This window comes from Rhamphochromis longiceps, linkage group LG1 (assembly GCF_057381845.1).
Source record: "Rhamphochromis longiceps isolate RC_006_pf linkage group LG1, R_longiceps_female_GT1.1, whole genome shotgun sequence".
NCBI lineage: Eukaryota > Metazoa > Chordata > Actinopteri > Cichliformes > Cichlidae > Rhamphochromis > Rhamphochromis longiceps.
The window spans coordinates 29781275-29797262 of NC_140557.1; the positions used below are offsets into that span (position 1 = coordinate 29781275).

Below are 15988 nucleotides of genomic sequence, written 5' to 3' on the forward strand. Positions count from 1 at the left end.
TGGTGGCTAAGCTGTCATTTCTGTTGGACAACATCTCCCACCCCATGCAGGAGACCCTGACAGCACTGTGGCATTTTAAACCATGACATTAAATTCTAGAGGAAAAAAAATCATATTACCCTATAAAAGAAATTATATCCTTACCCCATAAAAAACAAATACAATACTTGAATAGCAAAACTATTCTAAACATCGTTTCTGCTTTAAATGTATTTATTCATTTATTTATTTATTTAGTGCGACTTCTAGAAATGGCCAGCAGATGGAACCCCGTGTCCATGGTTCGCAACTCACTTTCAACTACAGGAAGGAGGTTTGGCACTCTAAGAATCCAAATTAGTTGGAGAATTCAGGAACAGCTAGGCTGGTGGAAGAATAACTTCCAAAGAGAAAAATAAAACATTTTGGGGAAAGTTCATCCAACTAGTTGTGTTTTTTGTTTTGTGGTTGTTGTTTTTTTTTGGGGTTTTTTTAGCTAATTTGACACTCACTTGCCACTTTATTGGTATAATATCTGTTCAACTGCTCATTAATGTAATATCTAATCACCAAAACATAGGGCAGCAACTCGGTAAAAACAACTTGCTGAAATTCAAACTGCGTATCAGTATGATGAAAAAAGAGTGAACCTGGCATGACTATTGGTGCTGGTCAGAGTATTTCAGAAACTGCTGATCTAATGGGATTGACAAAGAATGGCCTGAAAAAGAGAAAATATCCAATGAGCAGCAGTTCTCCGGACAAAAATGCAGCCACTAGTTATAGCCAAGGTATGCAGAAGAGCATCTGTGGACACACAACATGTCGAACCTTGAAGCAGATGTGCTACAGCAGCAGAAGACCGCACAGAGTGCCACAGGAAACCAAGGCTGTAATTCATATGGACTCACTAACTGAACAACAGGAGAGTGGAAACGAGTCTGATCTCAAGAGTCTATTTCTGCTGCAATGGATGAACCAATCTGTGTGACACCATCACATCAACATGAACCAAAATCCCAGAGAAATCAGCACCTTGTTGAATCTGTGCCATGAAGAATTAAAGAGGCTCTGAAAGTAAGAGGGTCCAACCCAGTGCTGCTGAAATGTATGTAATAAAGTGGCTGTTGAGAGAATGTGATGTTTTTTTAATAAAAAAAAAAAAACAATCAAAAAAAGTTTTTGTCCCGATGATCATTTAAATTAAAGCTAATTTATACAGTTGTTCATAAGTTATCCAGTTTAGTACCCTGTGTTTGAAGACAGCTGATGAGACTTGCTTTTCAGTCAGATCTTTATTTGTCACCTTTATCTGTCATATACATATCTCAAGACAAAATCATATACGTTTGTCAGCAAAGCAAAAACCAACAATAATCCTGAATCCAACTTCAACACACATGTTTTGACTTAACATAAGCTCCACAGCATCTGATACTCCTCTTTCACTGTAACAGCAAAAAAAGAGATAAAAGTTACTGTAGTATAATGTCACAGCCTTTGTATCCTGCAGCGACAGGTAACTTAAACCCGTTTGTCCCACAAAACCGAGCCCTTCGTGAGGCAACAGCAAAACTATAATAAACTTCACAGGGCTCTATATATAAAACACTGCTTGATCACAGACAGACTAAACAATGCAAGCTACATATAGAAACTCTGTTCTTGAAATGCTAAAAAGAGGGAAACACATGCAAACTGCAGATATACTACAGATTAATACAGATTAATACAAAGGCTAGTATTTGGCTTTTGAGCGCAAGTGATAAAATATCATTTAAAAAAAATAAAATAGGTAAAGTAACTTCTTTAGATAACTTTGTATAGAAGTGCATAGAGTGATACTGGACTGTAAAATGAATACATGTCAGTACATTAAGGCCTTTGGTTGTAAGATTTACAGCCTCTGCTTCACCTAAGCAGACAATGAAGCCACACAGGTTGACGGGATGAACAAGATAAAAGAAACAACTGACAGCCATGTACTGAGGTGTGGCTGCTCAGGCCCATCTTCTGACTGTGTCAGATGAATCTGTGGGTGTTTGAACCGCTTGTCCACCCGTTACATGCTGTGAATCATTAGAGAGTTTAGAGTAAACACACAAGTTCAGCAACCATCGACTTGTTTCAGCTTATAATGTAGTAGTATAGTGGCAACTAGAGAAAAGGTGTGTGTGTGTATGTTTCTGTATAATTACTTGGTAACTCTGACTGATCCTCGCTTTCTGACCAGCTTATTCAAACACGACTCCCTGCTTCTTCATGGTCAGTGGAGCGAAGTGGAATACATTACATTAACAATATTCATGGCATTCAAGGTTTGAAGCCCAAATTCAACATTTCACACAAACATGTCAGCTTTTTGTCCTTCATCCTCACAATCACATCCAACGAGCGGGAGAGACTAAAGGTAAAGGTAACAACGATGATGTCAGGTCTAAGGTTAGTCTGAGTTTTACACTTAAAATTAGTCTAAAACACATTCAGTAAGGTTTTGGCAATAGTAACAGACAGTACAGTCAGAATACTTATATAATGAAAACACTTTAAATAACTGCAGCACTGAGATGCTGGCAGCTGTACCAGTGCTGAGAAATATATAGACCAGGGTGTGTGTGTGTGTGTGTGCAGCTGTAGACCACATATCTATCAGGCACTTAAACTCACAATTTCTACATTTGTAACCAAAATGTAACAAGATAAGAGTTAAACTGCACTCTCGCTGATTTGGTTTAAGGCTCATACACAATTTCCGAATTCAGTCAGCGGTCAGCTATTGGCAGGCACGCCGAGCCAGCCGCTGGAGATTTTGCTGGGCGTCTGGCACCTCCGGCTCTGGACTGACTGAGCGAGCATGCTGAATGGACAAGAGCTGATGGAGAGCTGAGGCTGGTCAGCTAAACAGCAAAGTGAAGTGAGCAAACTTGCTTTGCTAAAAGAAAATATAGTTATTATTTCCTGATCTATGTGTGAGTGCTGCTGCTGGTTAAACACAGCAGGCTAGGTTCAGATGAAAGAAGGAAATAAAAATGCCACCGTCTCAATGCAGTGTATTATAAACCACAGGGAGCAACTCACCAAGCATCATCTTAGCACTAGTGGTTTAATTCCACAGCCACAGAGCTATGTAAATGACAGACTGGAGTCATTTATGACTGCTTTTTTTTTTAATATAATGACTCTATTTGTGTTCATCCCAGTTTATTTATTTCTTAATCTATGACATATCTTGTAAAATGCCCTAATATAATTAATTATGGGTTTCAATCCCTGCTATGTAAAAAAGGGGTTTGGCTTAGGCTTTGCCTCAAGGCTTCTACAGCAGTAAATCGGGCTGCTGTAGGTGTGTTTGCCATGGTTCACTGCAAAACACCACAAGTGGAAATTCACAATAAAACCCACCCCAGCAGTGTTATATATAATAACTTTCTATCAGCTGTGCCACACCAATAATTACTAATTCGTGGCTTATTAATAGGAAACCTTGAAAATAAGCCCACTCGGTTACCTGATGGTTACAGAGGAATGCCTAACAGAGGGAGGGACTGTGTAATATGTCAGGTGATCCGTGCTGTGTTAGTGTGTGGATTTTAGCCTCCTCAGTGTTTGATGAGGCCCTGCATCATCTCCAGCGGCAGCGGGAAAATGATGGTGGAGTTCTTCTCGGCAGCGATGGTGTTGAGGGTCTGCAGGTAGCGCAGCTGCAGGGCGGACGGAGACTCTGCGATCACCAGGGAGGCCTCCTTGAGCGCCCGCGACGCGTTCATCTCCCCCTCGGCGGCGATCACCTTGGCTCTGGCCTCGCGACTCGCCTCTGCCTCAGCCGCCATGGCTCTCTGGAGCTGGAGGGGCAGCTTCACATCTTTGATCTCCACCCTCTCCACCTTGATTCCCCAGTCATCCGTGGCGTCATCCAGTGACGACTGCATGCTGTGCGCGATCTCCTCGCGGTCGGACAGGATCTCGGCCAGGTTCTTGGTGCCCAGCACGTTCCTCAGGGTGGTCTGGGCCAGCAGGCGCGTGGCTGCATCCGCGTTAGTGATGTTGGCCACAGCCAGGGTGGCATTCTGGACGCGATAGTAGACCACGCCATCAACGCTCACTGTCACCGAGTCTTTGGTCAGAACCTCTTGAGGTGGGATGTCGAAGGTGATGGTGCGCATGTCCACGTTAATGAAGCTGTCGGTGCACGGCACGATGAAGAACAAACCCGGTCCTTTGGCTCCACCACGCAAAATGCGCCCCAGGCGGAAGATAATGGCCCTCTCGTACTCCTTCACGATCTTGATGCACATCCAGATAGATAAGGGCAGGGTGAGCAGCACGAGGAGGAGGGAGAGGCCGACCAGCAGCCAGCCGCAAAACCCGATGTCCGAGTCAGTATTCTCCAAAGTTACCTGACGCTCGCGTCTCCTGGCTTCTTTCAGGGCGGTGTCCTCGTTGTCGCCAGCCATTGTCTGGGCCCAAAATCTGAACTAACTGTTAAGCTGAGGTAAAGATGGCAGTAGTTTACTGGAGCAGCTGCTGCGCACTCCTGAAAAAACACAAACAGAAAAAAACTACACAACGATTACGCAAAGACGCGGGAGACGGAAATGGAGCTGATGATGCCATAATCGTGCGCCGGATGTGTTGCTATTCCCCACACAAGCCGTGAGTGCTGATGTGTTTCAAGAGTCTGGACGGGTTTAATGCAGTAACGAGCAGAGCGGCAGCGGCGGCTCGGAGGTCGATGTCCAAGAAGACGGCAGCGGAGGAGAGCAGCAGCAGCACCGGTCCGGAGAGCGAATGGCGGTGAGGCACACACACATGCGGCAGAGCTGAGTAGTTCACTTCCACATTTCCTCAATGCTGTACCGCAGCTGATGCACCGACTCAGCTGCAGAGAGCATCAGAAGCCTGCGGTTTGTTCTGCGATGGCGTGAAAACAAACTCAACACAAGAATCTAATTTCTGTCACTTTCTCACGTTTGATCTCTCCCACCCCGGCTTCGTTCACGCGTGCTGCTATGCAGTACTGGTGGAAGGGATCGATCCATGTATCGGGAGTGTCGATACCGACGCTGGTATTGGACACTAGCGCGGATACTTTGTTTCTATCCGATTCAGTTCAGCTGTGTTAAATTATTATCATAATTATGGGGGGAAATTAAAGAGAAATACCTCAAATATACACTATGAAAAAATGTCTGAACCTTTTCGTTTTGAGTCCCATGTCTGTTTTATTTTATTTACACCTTATGGCCACATTGATACCACAGAAGCTGCCCTGTCCCTGAAGCCCAAAGTGCTTTAAAGACAGGCACATTTACACTCCAGGTCCCCAAAATACATGAAAAGCTGAAAGGTGTGTTTTGTTGTGTTAACTCATTTTACTAAGTAAAAATCACAGTGATTTGGTGGTCACTAAAATGTGTTCAGAATATGCAAATTGATGATGATTCATGTCATAAATCATGACACACCGCTCTCCCCTACATAAGCTGCCTGTACAGGTTAAAAGAATTGGTATCGGCAGTATGGGAGAAGCGTTTCATACAGACAGGCACCAGCCAGCCAAAAGGTTTGAACGCAGGACCTTCTTGCTGACGCACTGCCCTGCATCAGACAGATACTGAAGGTAGATGAGTTTAAATACCTGGAGTCAGTCATACAAGACAACGGAGAGAGGTGAAGAAGAGAGTAGAGCAGGTGGAGATGAGTGTCAGGGATGATCTGTGGCTGAAGAATAGCAGGAGGTAGAGGTGTCTGAGATGGAGATGCTAAGAGTTTCATTGGGAGTGACCAGGATGGGCAAGATTAGAAATGAGTACATCAGAGTTACAGCACAGGTCGAGCAGTTCGGAGACAAAGTTAGAGAAGCAAGGCTGAGATGGTTCGGACATGTATAGAGGATATATTTAATAAAGGATGCTGAAGATGGAGCTGCCGGGCAGGAGGAAAAGAGCAGGAGCACAGAGAAGGTTCATGGATGTAGTGAAGGAGGACGCACAGAGTGTTGGTGTGATAAAGGGGGATGCTAGGGATAGGGTGAGATGGAGGCAGATGAAGAAGAAGAAGGTATTTAAACATCTTTTGATTCGGGCCTGTATTTTTGCAGAGGGAACAATAAACAGAGCAAAGGCAAACTTTTAATGTAATCACATAAAAATGTGCATTAAAATCATATTTTACATTGAAGACAAAATTGATCTTGACAAAGACGTTTACATTTATCTGCTAAAACCTTCACACTTCATTCATTACTGATACTGTACCCCTACACTGATATTTAGTTATTGTGCATCATGTCAGATATCATCAGTTGAAAACATAATGAAAAGGTTTCATGTGAGTGGAAGCTTTAATCTGTGTTCCTTCTGTAGGACGCACTTTTTTAACCTAATTTTGTTTTTGTTTTTATATCATAGTAACGTCGTATTTAATGGACTGAAGAAGTGAATTAACGTTCTGAGTGTATGCTCATGCATTTGTAAATCGTACAACCAGTAGCGGTCTTAGATATGGGCGACATGGGGAGTTGCCCAGGGCGGCATCGTGGTAGGGTCAGCATCATGGCATCCGCAAAAAAACAAGTTGCACATACCCATGCTGCCCCGACATCATAACAGCGCATTTTGGGGATTGCAAAGGCACTGAACGGTTTTCTATCGCCCCTTTGCGAGGAGTAAAGGCGCCCTTTTTGAATAATTAAACGGCGTTTTTTTTAATGCTATTTCTTAACCAGAGGTGTTCGAAAACTCACAATACTTGGCTGGCCTCTGGCTGGTTGGAAAAGCGTGAAAAATGTGCTTTAAAGTGTTTACATTAATTTTGGGGAAAATGAAGTGTAGTCCAAAATTTGGACTGTTCATATAACGATATATATCGGATGACGATATAAAAACGTCTATCGTTTCATTTTACGCTATCGTTTATTTCGTGGTGTCGCAAAATAAACTGTTTACGGCAATATCTTTTCATTATTTTGATGGTCACTGTAGTGGCTATATTAATTTCTTAAAGTTTTCTCTTTCTCTTATATTTTATATAGCAACACTACGGATGGACAAGCGCCTGTTTTTATGCGTTGTTGTTAGCAACAACGACGGTAAAACCATCGCATGTCCGCTTGTTTATTTCCACATAAACCTTTCACAATAAAGCTCAAGATCCTGTTGAGACCTTTCAAAATAAACGGAATCACGTGAAAAAGTATGCAGAGTATTGACGGATGAGAAGCAAAAAAAGAGTCGTCAGGTGCTAAAAAATAAACCTTAGACTCAAACGTTAGAACAGGCTTTTCCCTGCAGCACGCCGTGTAATAAATACAAAGAAAACGGCGAACGTTACAACCTGTCTAAAAGTGTCTAAAATGTCTAAAAATGTGTAGTTTCATGCATCGGTTAAAACACTCTACTCCAGGTAAGCGACGCCTAGCTGGAGACAATTCACCTACCCGAGAGTCACAGAATTTACAGAAAATATTACATTTTTTCGTTATTGGGACGATAGATGTTTTATATTGGGATATGAGATTTTGGTCATATCGCACAGCCCTAGTCCATATGCTTTATGTCCAAATGTAAGTGGGGCCAGTGGAACAACCACTGTGTTACTGTCTTGTGGTGCTTTATCATCACTGGAGAGAAGCTCGAGTCCAGAGGTGACATCTTCGCTAAGATTACCTGCTCATTTTAAGACATTGTTCCCTACCTAGTTGTAGATCTAATAACTCTGAAGACGTACACACATTGGTGCTTTAGATGAGTTGAGTTCTTCTATTTCAGATATTTATGGTAGAAGCTGATAGATCCAGCCAAACACCATACAGTAAGAAAGAAGTATCTGAAAGCTTTTGCGCCTGCCTTAATTAAAATGCTTGGATACGTATGGTAACGCTGTCATTGCCCTCTGTGTTTTGCCCATCAGCCCAAAGGTAAAGTTGGCACGAAGGGAAAGAAGCAGATCTACGAGGAGAATGAAGCCACTCTGAAGTTCTACACGAGAGTCATCCTCGGAGCGAATGTAAGAGGCCCTGTGTTGTTTTTGGATGTTTTCAGTCATGTTTTCAGGCCTTTACAGGGTCTCCAGGGTGAGAAATTGATTCGTAGGGGATCAAAGTGTGTTCACACTTCATTTTCTGAGGCTTTGACTATTTGGGACACTCAGATCTAATATCAGTTTAAGTCCTGACTGTAGGATTTGGGTGTTTATATATTGATTTAGGTGCATTTTTTATTTTAAAAAATGTAATTCATAATTTGTTTGAAATAGTGATCGCAGGTCTCTTGTGCTCCTCTGCAGGCGATATACGCCGCTGTAAATTTCTTGGTTTTCTACAGTTCGTCCACATTTTGGACATGGGTGAGTTTATTTAAAGACCATAATTTAAACTGTGAATGTCCGCAAATAGGATTGAATGTTTCTGGCTTTAAAACTCTTCTACGACTCCTCTGGCAGTTGCTGCTCGTGTTCGCGTTGGCGGTGTACGTCGGGAGTTACCGCTCCATGGCAGCCATGGCCAAGCCGGCGTTTGCTGACGACGGAAGTCTCCTGGACGGAGGGATAGACCTAAACATGGAGCAGGGAATGGCAGAGTAAGTCGTCCCTCCAAGATGTCTCACACCGTCCAGTGAGGTGTGTGAGGCATTTCCAGCTTTTGTTGAAGTGCGGTGGTATATCTGTCCTACTTGTGCATTGTGGAAACTAAACAGAGTTTTTGGTGTTTTTCCACTTAACAACATGCATGAGCTCTCACAGCATTTTTTGTCTTTGAAAAAAAAAAAAATGACACAATTAATATACTGCTCAACAAATGAAAGGAGGCTCATCGTCGCCCCTCTAGTGCACCTGTTGATAATTTCATAAAGACCAAAGCAGCTGAAACCGATTAACATCCTGACCAGATCAATATCCCACAACTTTAACTGACTTGATGCTATAGTCTGATTAAAAAGTGCTCCTTCATCTTTTTGAGCGCTTTATAAAAGTAGTTCAATTTCAAGCAAAGGCTTCACCAGATTTAGATTTGGCTGCTGTCCCGTACAACGCCGTGTTCTCCAGACATCAATAGAGAATCTCTAGTGGTGATGGACCTCTAAATTGTCCATCACAAATCATCAACCTCTGTGTCTGCCCGACCTGACTTTTTTGTGAGGAGGAACCTCATTGCGGATGAAAACATAGGAAGAGTCCAGTGTGCAGGCCTGAAGGTGGCGCCTGAGGTCAGGAGTGTTGCCAGTAACACGCTTGTACTTTAAAAAACCCCAAAAGACATTCATGTGGTTGTACTCCATGTCGAGACTCCAAGATGAGACTGTGAATGTGGCTTTACTGTAACGCCTCGAGGAGCCCGAGGTGAAACATTTGTTGGAAACCACCTGAACCGTGGCACGTGTCCAAAGGTCCAGGCGGCCTGATGAGAGCTCTGTGTCCTTTGCTGTGGTCACATGTTCTTTTTCAGTGATGATTAATTCTGGTTTTAGACACCTGAAGGACGTGATCCTGCTCACAGCCATAGTGCAAGTGCTCAGCACCATCTCCTCTTACTTCTGGTATCTCTGGCTGCTGGTAAGAGCTTTTGTAGTCCCGACTTCTTTTCATTTTGTTTTCCACACACGTCATAATTTAAGTTTGTCCTGTGTGTGTGTGCCAGGCCCCGGCCCGTGCCCTCTACTTGCTGTGGGTAAACTTCCTGGGTCCCTGGTTTATGGCAGAAAGCCCGTCGGCGCCGGAGGAGGTGAACGAGAAGAAGCAGAGAAGACAAGAGCGCAGGCAGATGAGACGATTCTGATGCTGCAGAGCAGGCGAAGCAGTATTTTTATACGCAGAATCTAATCTAGAAGATGGCGAGGAATTCATAAGTTATTCAGGAAGAAATTTAGTTATTAAATTAAACTCAATCCAGATCTGATCTTGTGGAATCTCGTTTTCCGTGTTTGCTTTCTTTCTGCTCTCCTGTGATTGAGTTTTCTCCCGAAGTTATGAAACAAATTATTCCTTATTTAGATAATATTACAGCCCAAATGTAATTTGTCCCCAGGCAGAGATTAGGGGTTTTGCTGTTGCACAATGCTGCTGCGCTGTCCCATGCAGGTTTGAGTTACAGTGAGTCAGATTTCAGTTCCACAGCAAGATGAGTCCAAATTTCTTTGAATCTGTCAGTGCCGCTTTTATTGTGGTGCACGGTTTGTTTTATTTTTCAAAAACTGTGAGCATTCATCGGAGAATCAAGAGACGTTTATGAGTTATTGCTGTCGTCAAATCAACTGAATGCCAGTGAGTTTTAATAAGAAAATTGAAACAATTTTGCAATAAACAAAAGAAATCTTCCTTCAGTGTCTCGAGTTTAAAATTTTATTTATTTGCAGACGTAATGTTTGGCTTAAACGCGACTAAAGGATTGAGAGATGATTATCAGTTTCCTTACGAGACTAAAATTTGGTTTTGGTGTAAATAAACCTGACAGGTGTTTCATGGGTTTAAAATGTAACTCTCAGAGAAATGTCGGATTTTAAAATCAATCCAAGAAGAAGAAAAATGTCATGTTTGGCAAAAGCTGAAGCCAGATGATCCACATAGGACACGGTCATTTGCAATCAAATATTCATGGCCTAGTTTAGACAAAGAGAAACATGAGTAATTGTAATGGTCGGTTATAATAAGGATTATTAAATTCACGAATTCATTTTGTGAAATGCCAGAGGAGGAAAATGGTTTACAGAAACTCTTATATAAAACAACTAACAGTACTATTATCCACATGACATCCATTTATTTCAAACTAACTATGATACAGTTTTTAAGCTTGTTCTCAACTCACATCCACTCACCAGCGAATTCATTAGGTTAATTGGGTTCAACTGCTTGTAAATGAATATATCTCATCAGCCAATCACGTGGCAACAGCTCAACATGTGGTCAAGAGGACCTCCTGAAGTTCAAATCAAACATCAGAACGGGCAACAGGGATGATTTTATCTACTAGAGTTTTCCCACACAACCATCTGTGGAGTTTATAGGGAATGTTTGGAAAAAGAGAAAGTATCCAGTAAGCAGCAGTTCTCTGGGTGAAAATGCCTTGATGTTGGAGGTCAGAGGAGAACGACCAGACGGCTTTGAGCTGAGCTGAACTCAGATAGCCACTCATTAAAACCAAGGTATGCAGAAGAGCACCTCCGAACAGTGAACACTGAACCTGGATGCACACAGGCTACAGCAGCAGAAGATCACACTGTCCTAAGAACAGGTAACTGAGCTTACAGTTTCCACACTGTCACCAAAGCTGGACGACAGAAGACTGAAAAAATGTGACCCGAGTCAGCAGCAATTGAGAAATGAGATGCTGTTGGTTTAAAAGCCTGCTCTGCACCATCTAACCGTTGCTAGTAAAGTGAATTTAGTGATTATGTTGAAACTCCAAAGAGCGCAAGTAGGCTGGCAAAGCCCTGATCTGCTTCCAGTGTAATTACAGATTGGCATTGTTGTTCTGTTCATGCTTACCCAACGCAACAAGCTACGACCTGCAGTCGTCGGGTTTGACGGGGAACTGCTGTGATGGTGTGAATCCTTTTATAAGGAAACAGAAGAGAAAAAGCATCTACAAACAAAACAAACCCCCCAAAAATGAATTTAACCAGCTTTATTTATTTTATATAACTTCATGCTTTTCCTAAAAAGTCAGTGTCCCCACAGGCTTTTTAAAAATAACTGCTTTTACTTTGCCTGTGTCCTGTCCTCCTTCATCCCAGCCCTGTGGTCCTGTACTGTCTCTATTATAGGGTTATAAACAAAAGTAACCAAAATTAGAGCAGCACAGCATCCAGTTGTCAAGGCCAATCCCAGATGTGGGCTTTGAGAGGGAGCATGTTGCAGTGTAATTTAGTGCCGGGGCCACTCACACGCACATAACCCCCCCCCCCCCCCCCCCCCCCCCCCAAAGGGGCTTGCATGTGTACTTTGTGTTTTCTGACTGTTGTGCTTTCTATAATAAGATGTACCGAAATTTGATGTTCGTTCTAACCGTGCAGCGAGTTCAGCGAGAAACCTGAGACAGACAGGAAAACGTCTTTTTCTGCAGGCTCAAACTTTCCCCTTTTCTCTATAACATGAAGTCGTCTCGCTTTTTACTGTAAAGTACAACAGTATGGAAAAAAGCACAGTGCTGCATGTGAACATCCCTATCGCAGCTGCTGATTTAAGATGGAAGGGGGGGGAAAGAGTGGGAGAGCGAGGATGTTGTTTACCGTGGCAGTAAAACAGGGTTTATCCTGACAAGATGAAATAAGGGAGTTAAAGCTGCATTCCATAGGCTTCTTGTGTAACTTTGTATGGTATAACCTTTAAAAGGCTTAAACCCATCATAAACTCGGAGAGGAAAGGAAAAAAGCACGAGCTCAACAATCATGAGATTAACAGAAGGATGAGCAGACACAAATGGAGCTTCTTGACTCCTCGCCTTGAGCAGAAGGTGGCCATCACATTGTGGCTCCCTTTGGGCTCACGCCACTAGACGAAACAGGAAATTGGGAGCATTTGGGCAGCAGTCGAGCCTCTGACCCTTGAACTGCGGCTCTTCTCGTCTTTGAAGTCAAGCGAGAGAATCACTTACAAAGCAATTACACGCGATGTTGAGTGTGTTTCCTTGAGCATTCAGCCTCCGCTGTGTAAACAGAATCAGAGCTCTCAGTGTGTTTGGCAGAGCCGTGGGTGTAGTCCAGTCCTGTTTTGACTAAACCGAGCCACACACTACGGACGGCTCGAGGTTTATGGCGCTAATTTTTCACTTAGACCACGATCGCTGCGATTTCTTTTCCTAATAAGAATCATCTTCGAGCATAAAGATGTCACCGGCGAGGCAGCGTTAACGTCTCCCGCCGTGGCCTTAAAAGGCCGTCGAGAATTCCTGCTGCATTTGACTCTGCGTGGGTGTGTCGGTTTGTTTGTGTGCTTGTAATGCTCATGTTGCGGGGACATACATCTGTCTCAGACACTGTTACACACACAAAAACACGTATCATGGTAGTGACTTCGCTTTGGTTTATGCCAAAAAGTTTTATTTACAGCTAAGAAAGGTGTCCTTGTCTTCTAAAGAGAAACATAACTCTGTGTTCTTGAGCATTAGAGTCCCATCAGAGATGACCCCCCCCCCCCCCCCCCCCGATTTCCCTGCCAGCTTGTTTGAAACGGATTCAACAAGTTGCTGGAAACATTTCATGTAAACGTGACGGCATCTGTTGGATTGAGATCAGGTGACTTGGAGGTCAATTGAGTCCAGCTGACTTACTGTGATGTTCATGAAACCAGTTTGAGATGATCTGAGCTTTGTGACATGGAGCGTTATCCAGCAGAAGATGGGTCTCAAAAAGGATGGACGTGGTCAACAACACTGCTCAGATAGACTGTGGTATTTAAACGGTGCTCATTTGGTACCAGGGGGCCCAGAGTGTGCTAAGAACATATCCCCCACACCATTACAACACACGTAGCCTGAACTGTGGATACAAGGCAGGATGAATCTATGCTTTTATGTTGCTTTCACTAAATTCTGACTGAACTGTAGCCTCAGTTTCCTGTTCTTGGCTAATGGGAGTTGCAGCAGGTGTGGTCTTCTGCTGCTGTAGCCCATCTGCTTCGAGGTTCGACATGTTGGGCGTCAGAGATGGTCTGCTGCGTACATTAGTTGTAACAAGTGGTTATTTAAGTTTAAGTACTCATGCTTGTTTCCCTCTCACCTCTGACATCAGCATGGTATTTTTGTCCAGGGAGCTGCCGCGCAGTGGATGTTTTCTCATATTTCAAAGCGCACATTTCAAAATAAGGCCACAAAATGTGACGTTGGACTAACCCACAGACGTACCGAATACATTTCTTTTTATAAGTCCTGGAAATTCCCGATTTTGCTTTCGTTTTGTTTTATTTTTTACTAGATATGAAGAAACCTCTTTATCAAGCCTTCTATTGCTCTGAAACACGGCGTGGCTGAAATTTGAACCTCATCTAATAGCTCGGGGCTACACCTGCTGCTACCATCAACCAACCAAATTACTGGCAGTTAAGCTGTACTGTGGGCAAAGCAGGTGCCAGACTCTGACAAGGAATTCATTGAGTGCAATAAAACAGTAGCCTGCTTTGCAATATTTTTGTTTGATGGTCTGATACTTGGACGCAGGTCAAAAACAATAAAAAAAATTAATAAATTAAATGTGTCACGCTTTCTAATAACATCAGTTTATAGTCTAATTTAATTATCACACATTGCACACAATGAATGCTTTAGAGCATTCAGGTTGTATTTTGCACTCGCTGGCCTTAGCAACCCCATGAAACTTCGTTTGTACGTACATGTATCGGAGGATATGAGAGGATAGGCCTACAAATCAGCATAATAGCAGAAACGTCAAGATTGTGATGAATGTTCTCCTCTGGAGCTAAATTGATCATAAATAATTCACCGTACAATAAACTACACGCAGAGTTTGTCAAAACTTGTACACGCTGTTAAAAAAAATGCTCGCCAAATTATGTTTTGTGACACCGTGTATTACCTGGATGCGTGTTGTAGCAAATGTCCTCGTGGCTTGACAAGCTGATAATAAAACAGCACAAATATAAAAAGCAATTTAAGCAGTTTGAAAAAAAAATGTTCTGTAATATGTAAAAATCTATTAATGTAACCATAAAAAACTCTGAAATTCGAAGCACCAACTTGGTCTGTTTGTGAGTTTCATTACATTGTTCAGCTTTTTTGGAAAAAATATGCTAATTCACAGTTTGCTTTACTGTGAACACCTTTGTTTATAAAGATTTACAACCTAGCAGTAACCTCCCAGGCTACAAAATGATGCCAAAGGAAAAGTGCCAAAGATTTTAATTTCTTGAGGTCCTCTCCAAAAGGGAGACTCCTGTATTAAAATGCCCAAGCGCCTTGTCTATGTCTATATAAGCAGACAACAGAAAAGTGATAAAAGAGGCAGATGGAGATTAATGCTAGATGCATTAAAGGTCCCCAGACAGATCATCTAATCATCTGTGGCTAAAAACAAACAAAACAAAACAAAATTAGCAGCAACTATAGACTGTATGCAGAAGACGGGCATAACTACTGTGAGCTCGTGTCAGGTCTCCACAGAGACTGTCCACAATTTCCCTTTTATAAAAATTCTACAGTGTTTCTTCTTCTTCTTCTTAGAATTCAAATATTAAGCCCTATAGTTTGCATTATTAGTAGCATGGCTAGTGGGTGCCATGACGTGTAGCTGTAGCTACTAGCTTACCGCTAGGCTTCATCTCAGGAAGTATGAGTTTTACCTATTGCTAATGCAGTGCATTTTTAAGAATTTTAATACAATATTATGAAGAATTATATGGCATGCTATTATTATTAGTGCTGTCAGCATCAATCTCGTTAAAATGATCTTAACACCATAACCACATTAACGCGTCGACGCATTAGCGCCATGCAGCCCCACGCACAGGGCAATCCGTGTTAACTCGCTAACGGAGATTTTCTGCGTTAATGCGGTTATGGCGTTAAAATATATATATATATATATATATATATATATATATATATATATATATATATATATATATAGGTGCGGTGACTCCCAAGCTAGGCGAGTGGCTCCAGCAGATCCCGGGAATAACATCGGAGATCTCTGTCCAGAAGAGCGCAGTCCTGGGAACAGCTAAGATACTGCGCAGGACCCTCAAGCTCCCAGGCCTCTGGTAGAGGACCCGAGCTTGAAGGATAAACCGCCCGCAGGGGCGTGCTGGGTGTTTTTATATATATATATATATATATATATATATATATATAATGTTCTTCCTCTACACCCCCCCCAATTTTTGCACATGTCGAGGAGCGTGTCAGGCTACATTTCACTGTGTGTTATACTTGTATAACTATGCATGTGACTAATAAAGAACCTTGAACCTTTACTTGTTTATTAATCATAATTATTACATAAAAAGAACTTTATGGAAAGTGAAAATAAAGTTGAGCTAAAATAAAGCTGCATAAAAA

At 42.4% G+C, this 15988-nt stretch overlaps 2 protein-coding genes across 2 annotated transcripts; one reads left to right on the forward strand and one right to left on the reverse strand.

Moving 5' to 3' along the window:
• Positions 1-2125: 2125 nt before the first annotated feature.
• LOC146678962 (stomatin-like) lies at positions 2126-4585 on the reverse strand. The gene has a single exon (XM_085405362.1). It carries the CDS (start codon positions 4431-4433, stop codon positions 3579-3581), a length of 855 nt encoding a protein of 284 aa, XP_085261488.1. The 5' UTR covers positions 4434-4585; the 3' UTR covers positions 2126-3578.
• A 30-nt stretch (positions 4586-4615) lies between these two features.
• tmem208 (transmembrane protein 208) lies at positions 4616-10293 on the forward strand. Its single transcript, XM_085405369.1, has 6 exons — positions 4616-4773; positions 7891-7986; positions 8266-8325; positions 8422-8558; positions 9447-9531; positions 9617-10293. Exons 1-6 carry the CDS (start codon positions 4768-4770, stop codon positions 9752-9754), a joined length of 522 nt encoding a protein of 173 aa, XP_085261495.1. The 5' UTR covers positions 4616-4767; the 3' UTR covers positions 9755-10293.
• The last annotated feature ends 5695 nt before the right edge of the window (positions 10294-15988 follow it).

Coding starts and splice junctions, on each gene's coding strand:
- LOC146678962 (XM_085405362.1), bottom strand. CDS start 4,433: ATGGCTGGCGACAACGAGGACACCGCCCTGAAAGAAGCCAGGAGACGC.
- tmem208 (XM_085405369.1), top strand. Junction 8,559..9,446: donor ATGGAGCAGGGAATGGCAGA/GTAAGTCGTCCC, acceptor TTCTGGTTTTAG/ACACCTGAAGGACGTGATCC. Junction 9,532..9,616: donor TCTGGTATCTCTGGCTGCTG/GTAAGAGCTTTT, acceptor TGTGTGTGCCAG/GCCCCGGCCCGTGCCCTCTA.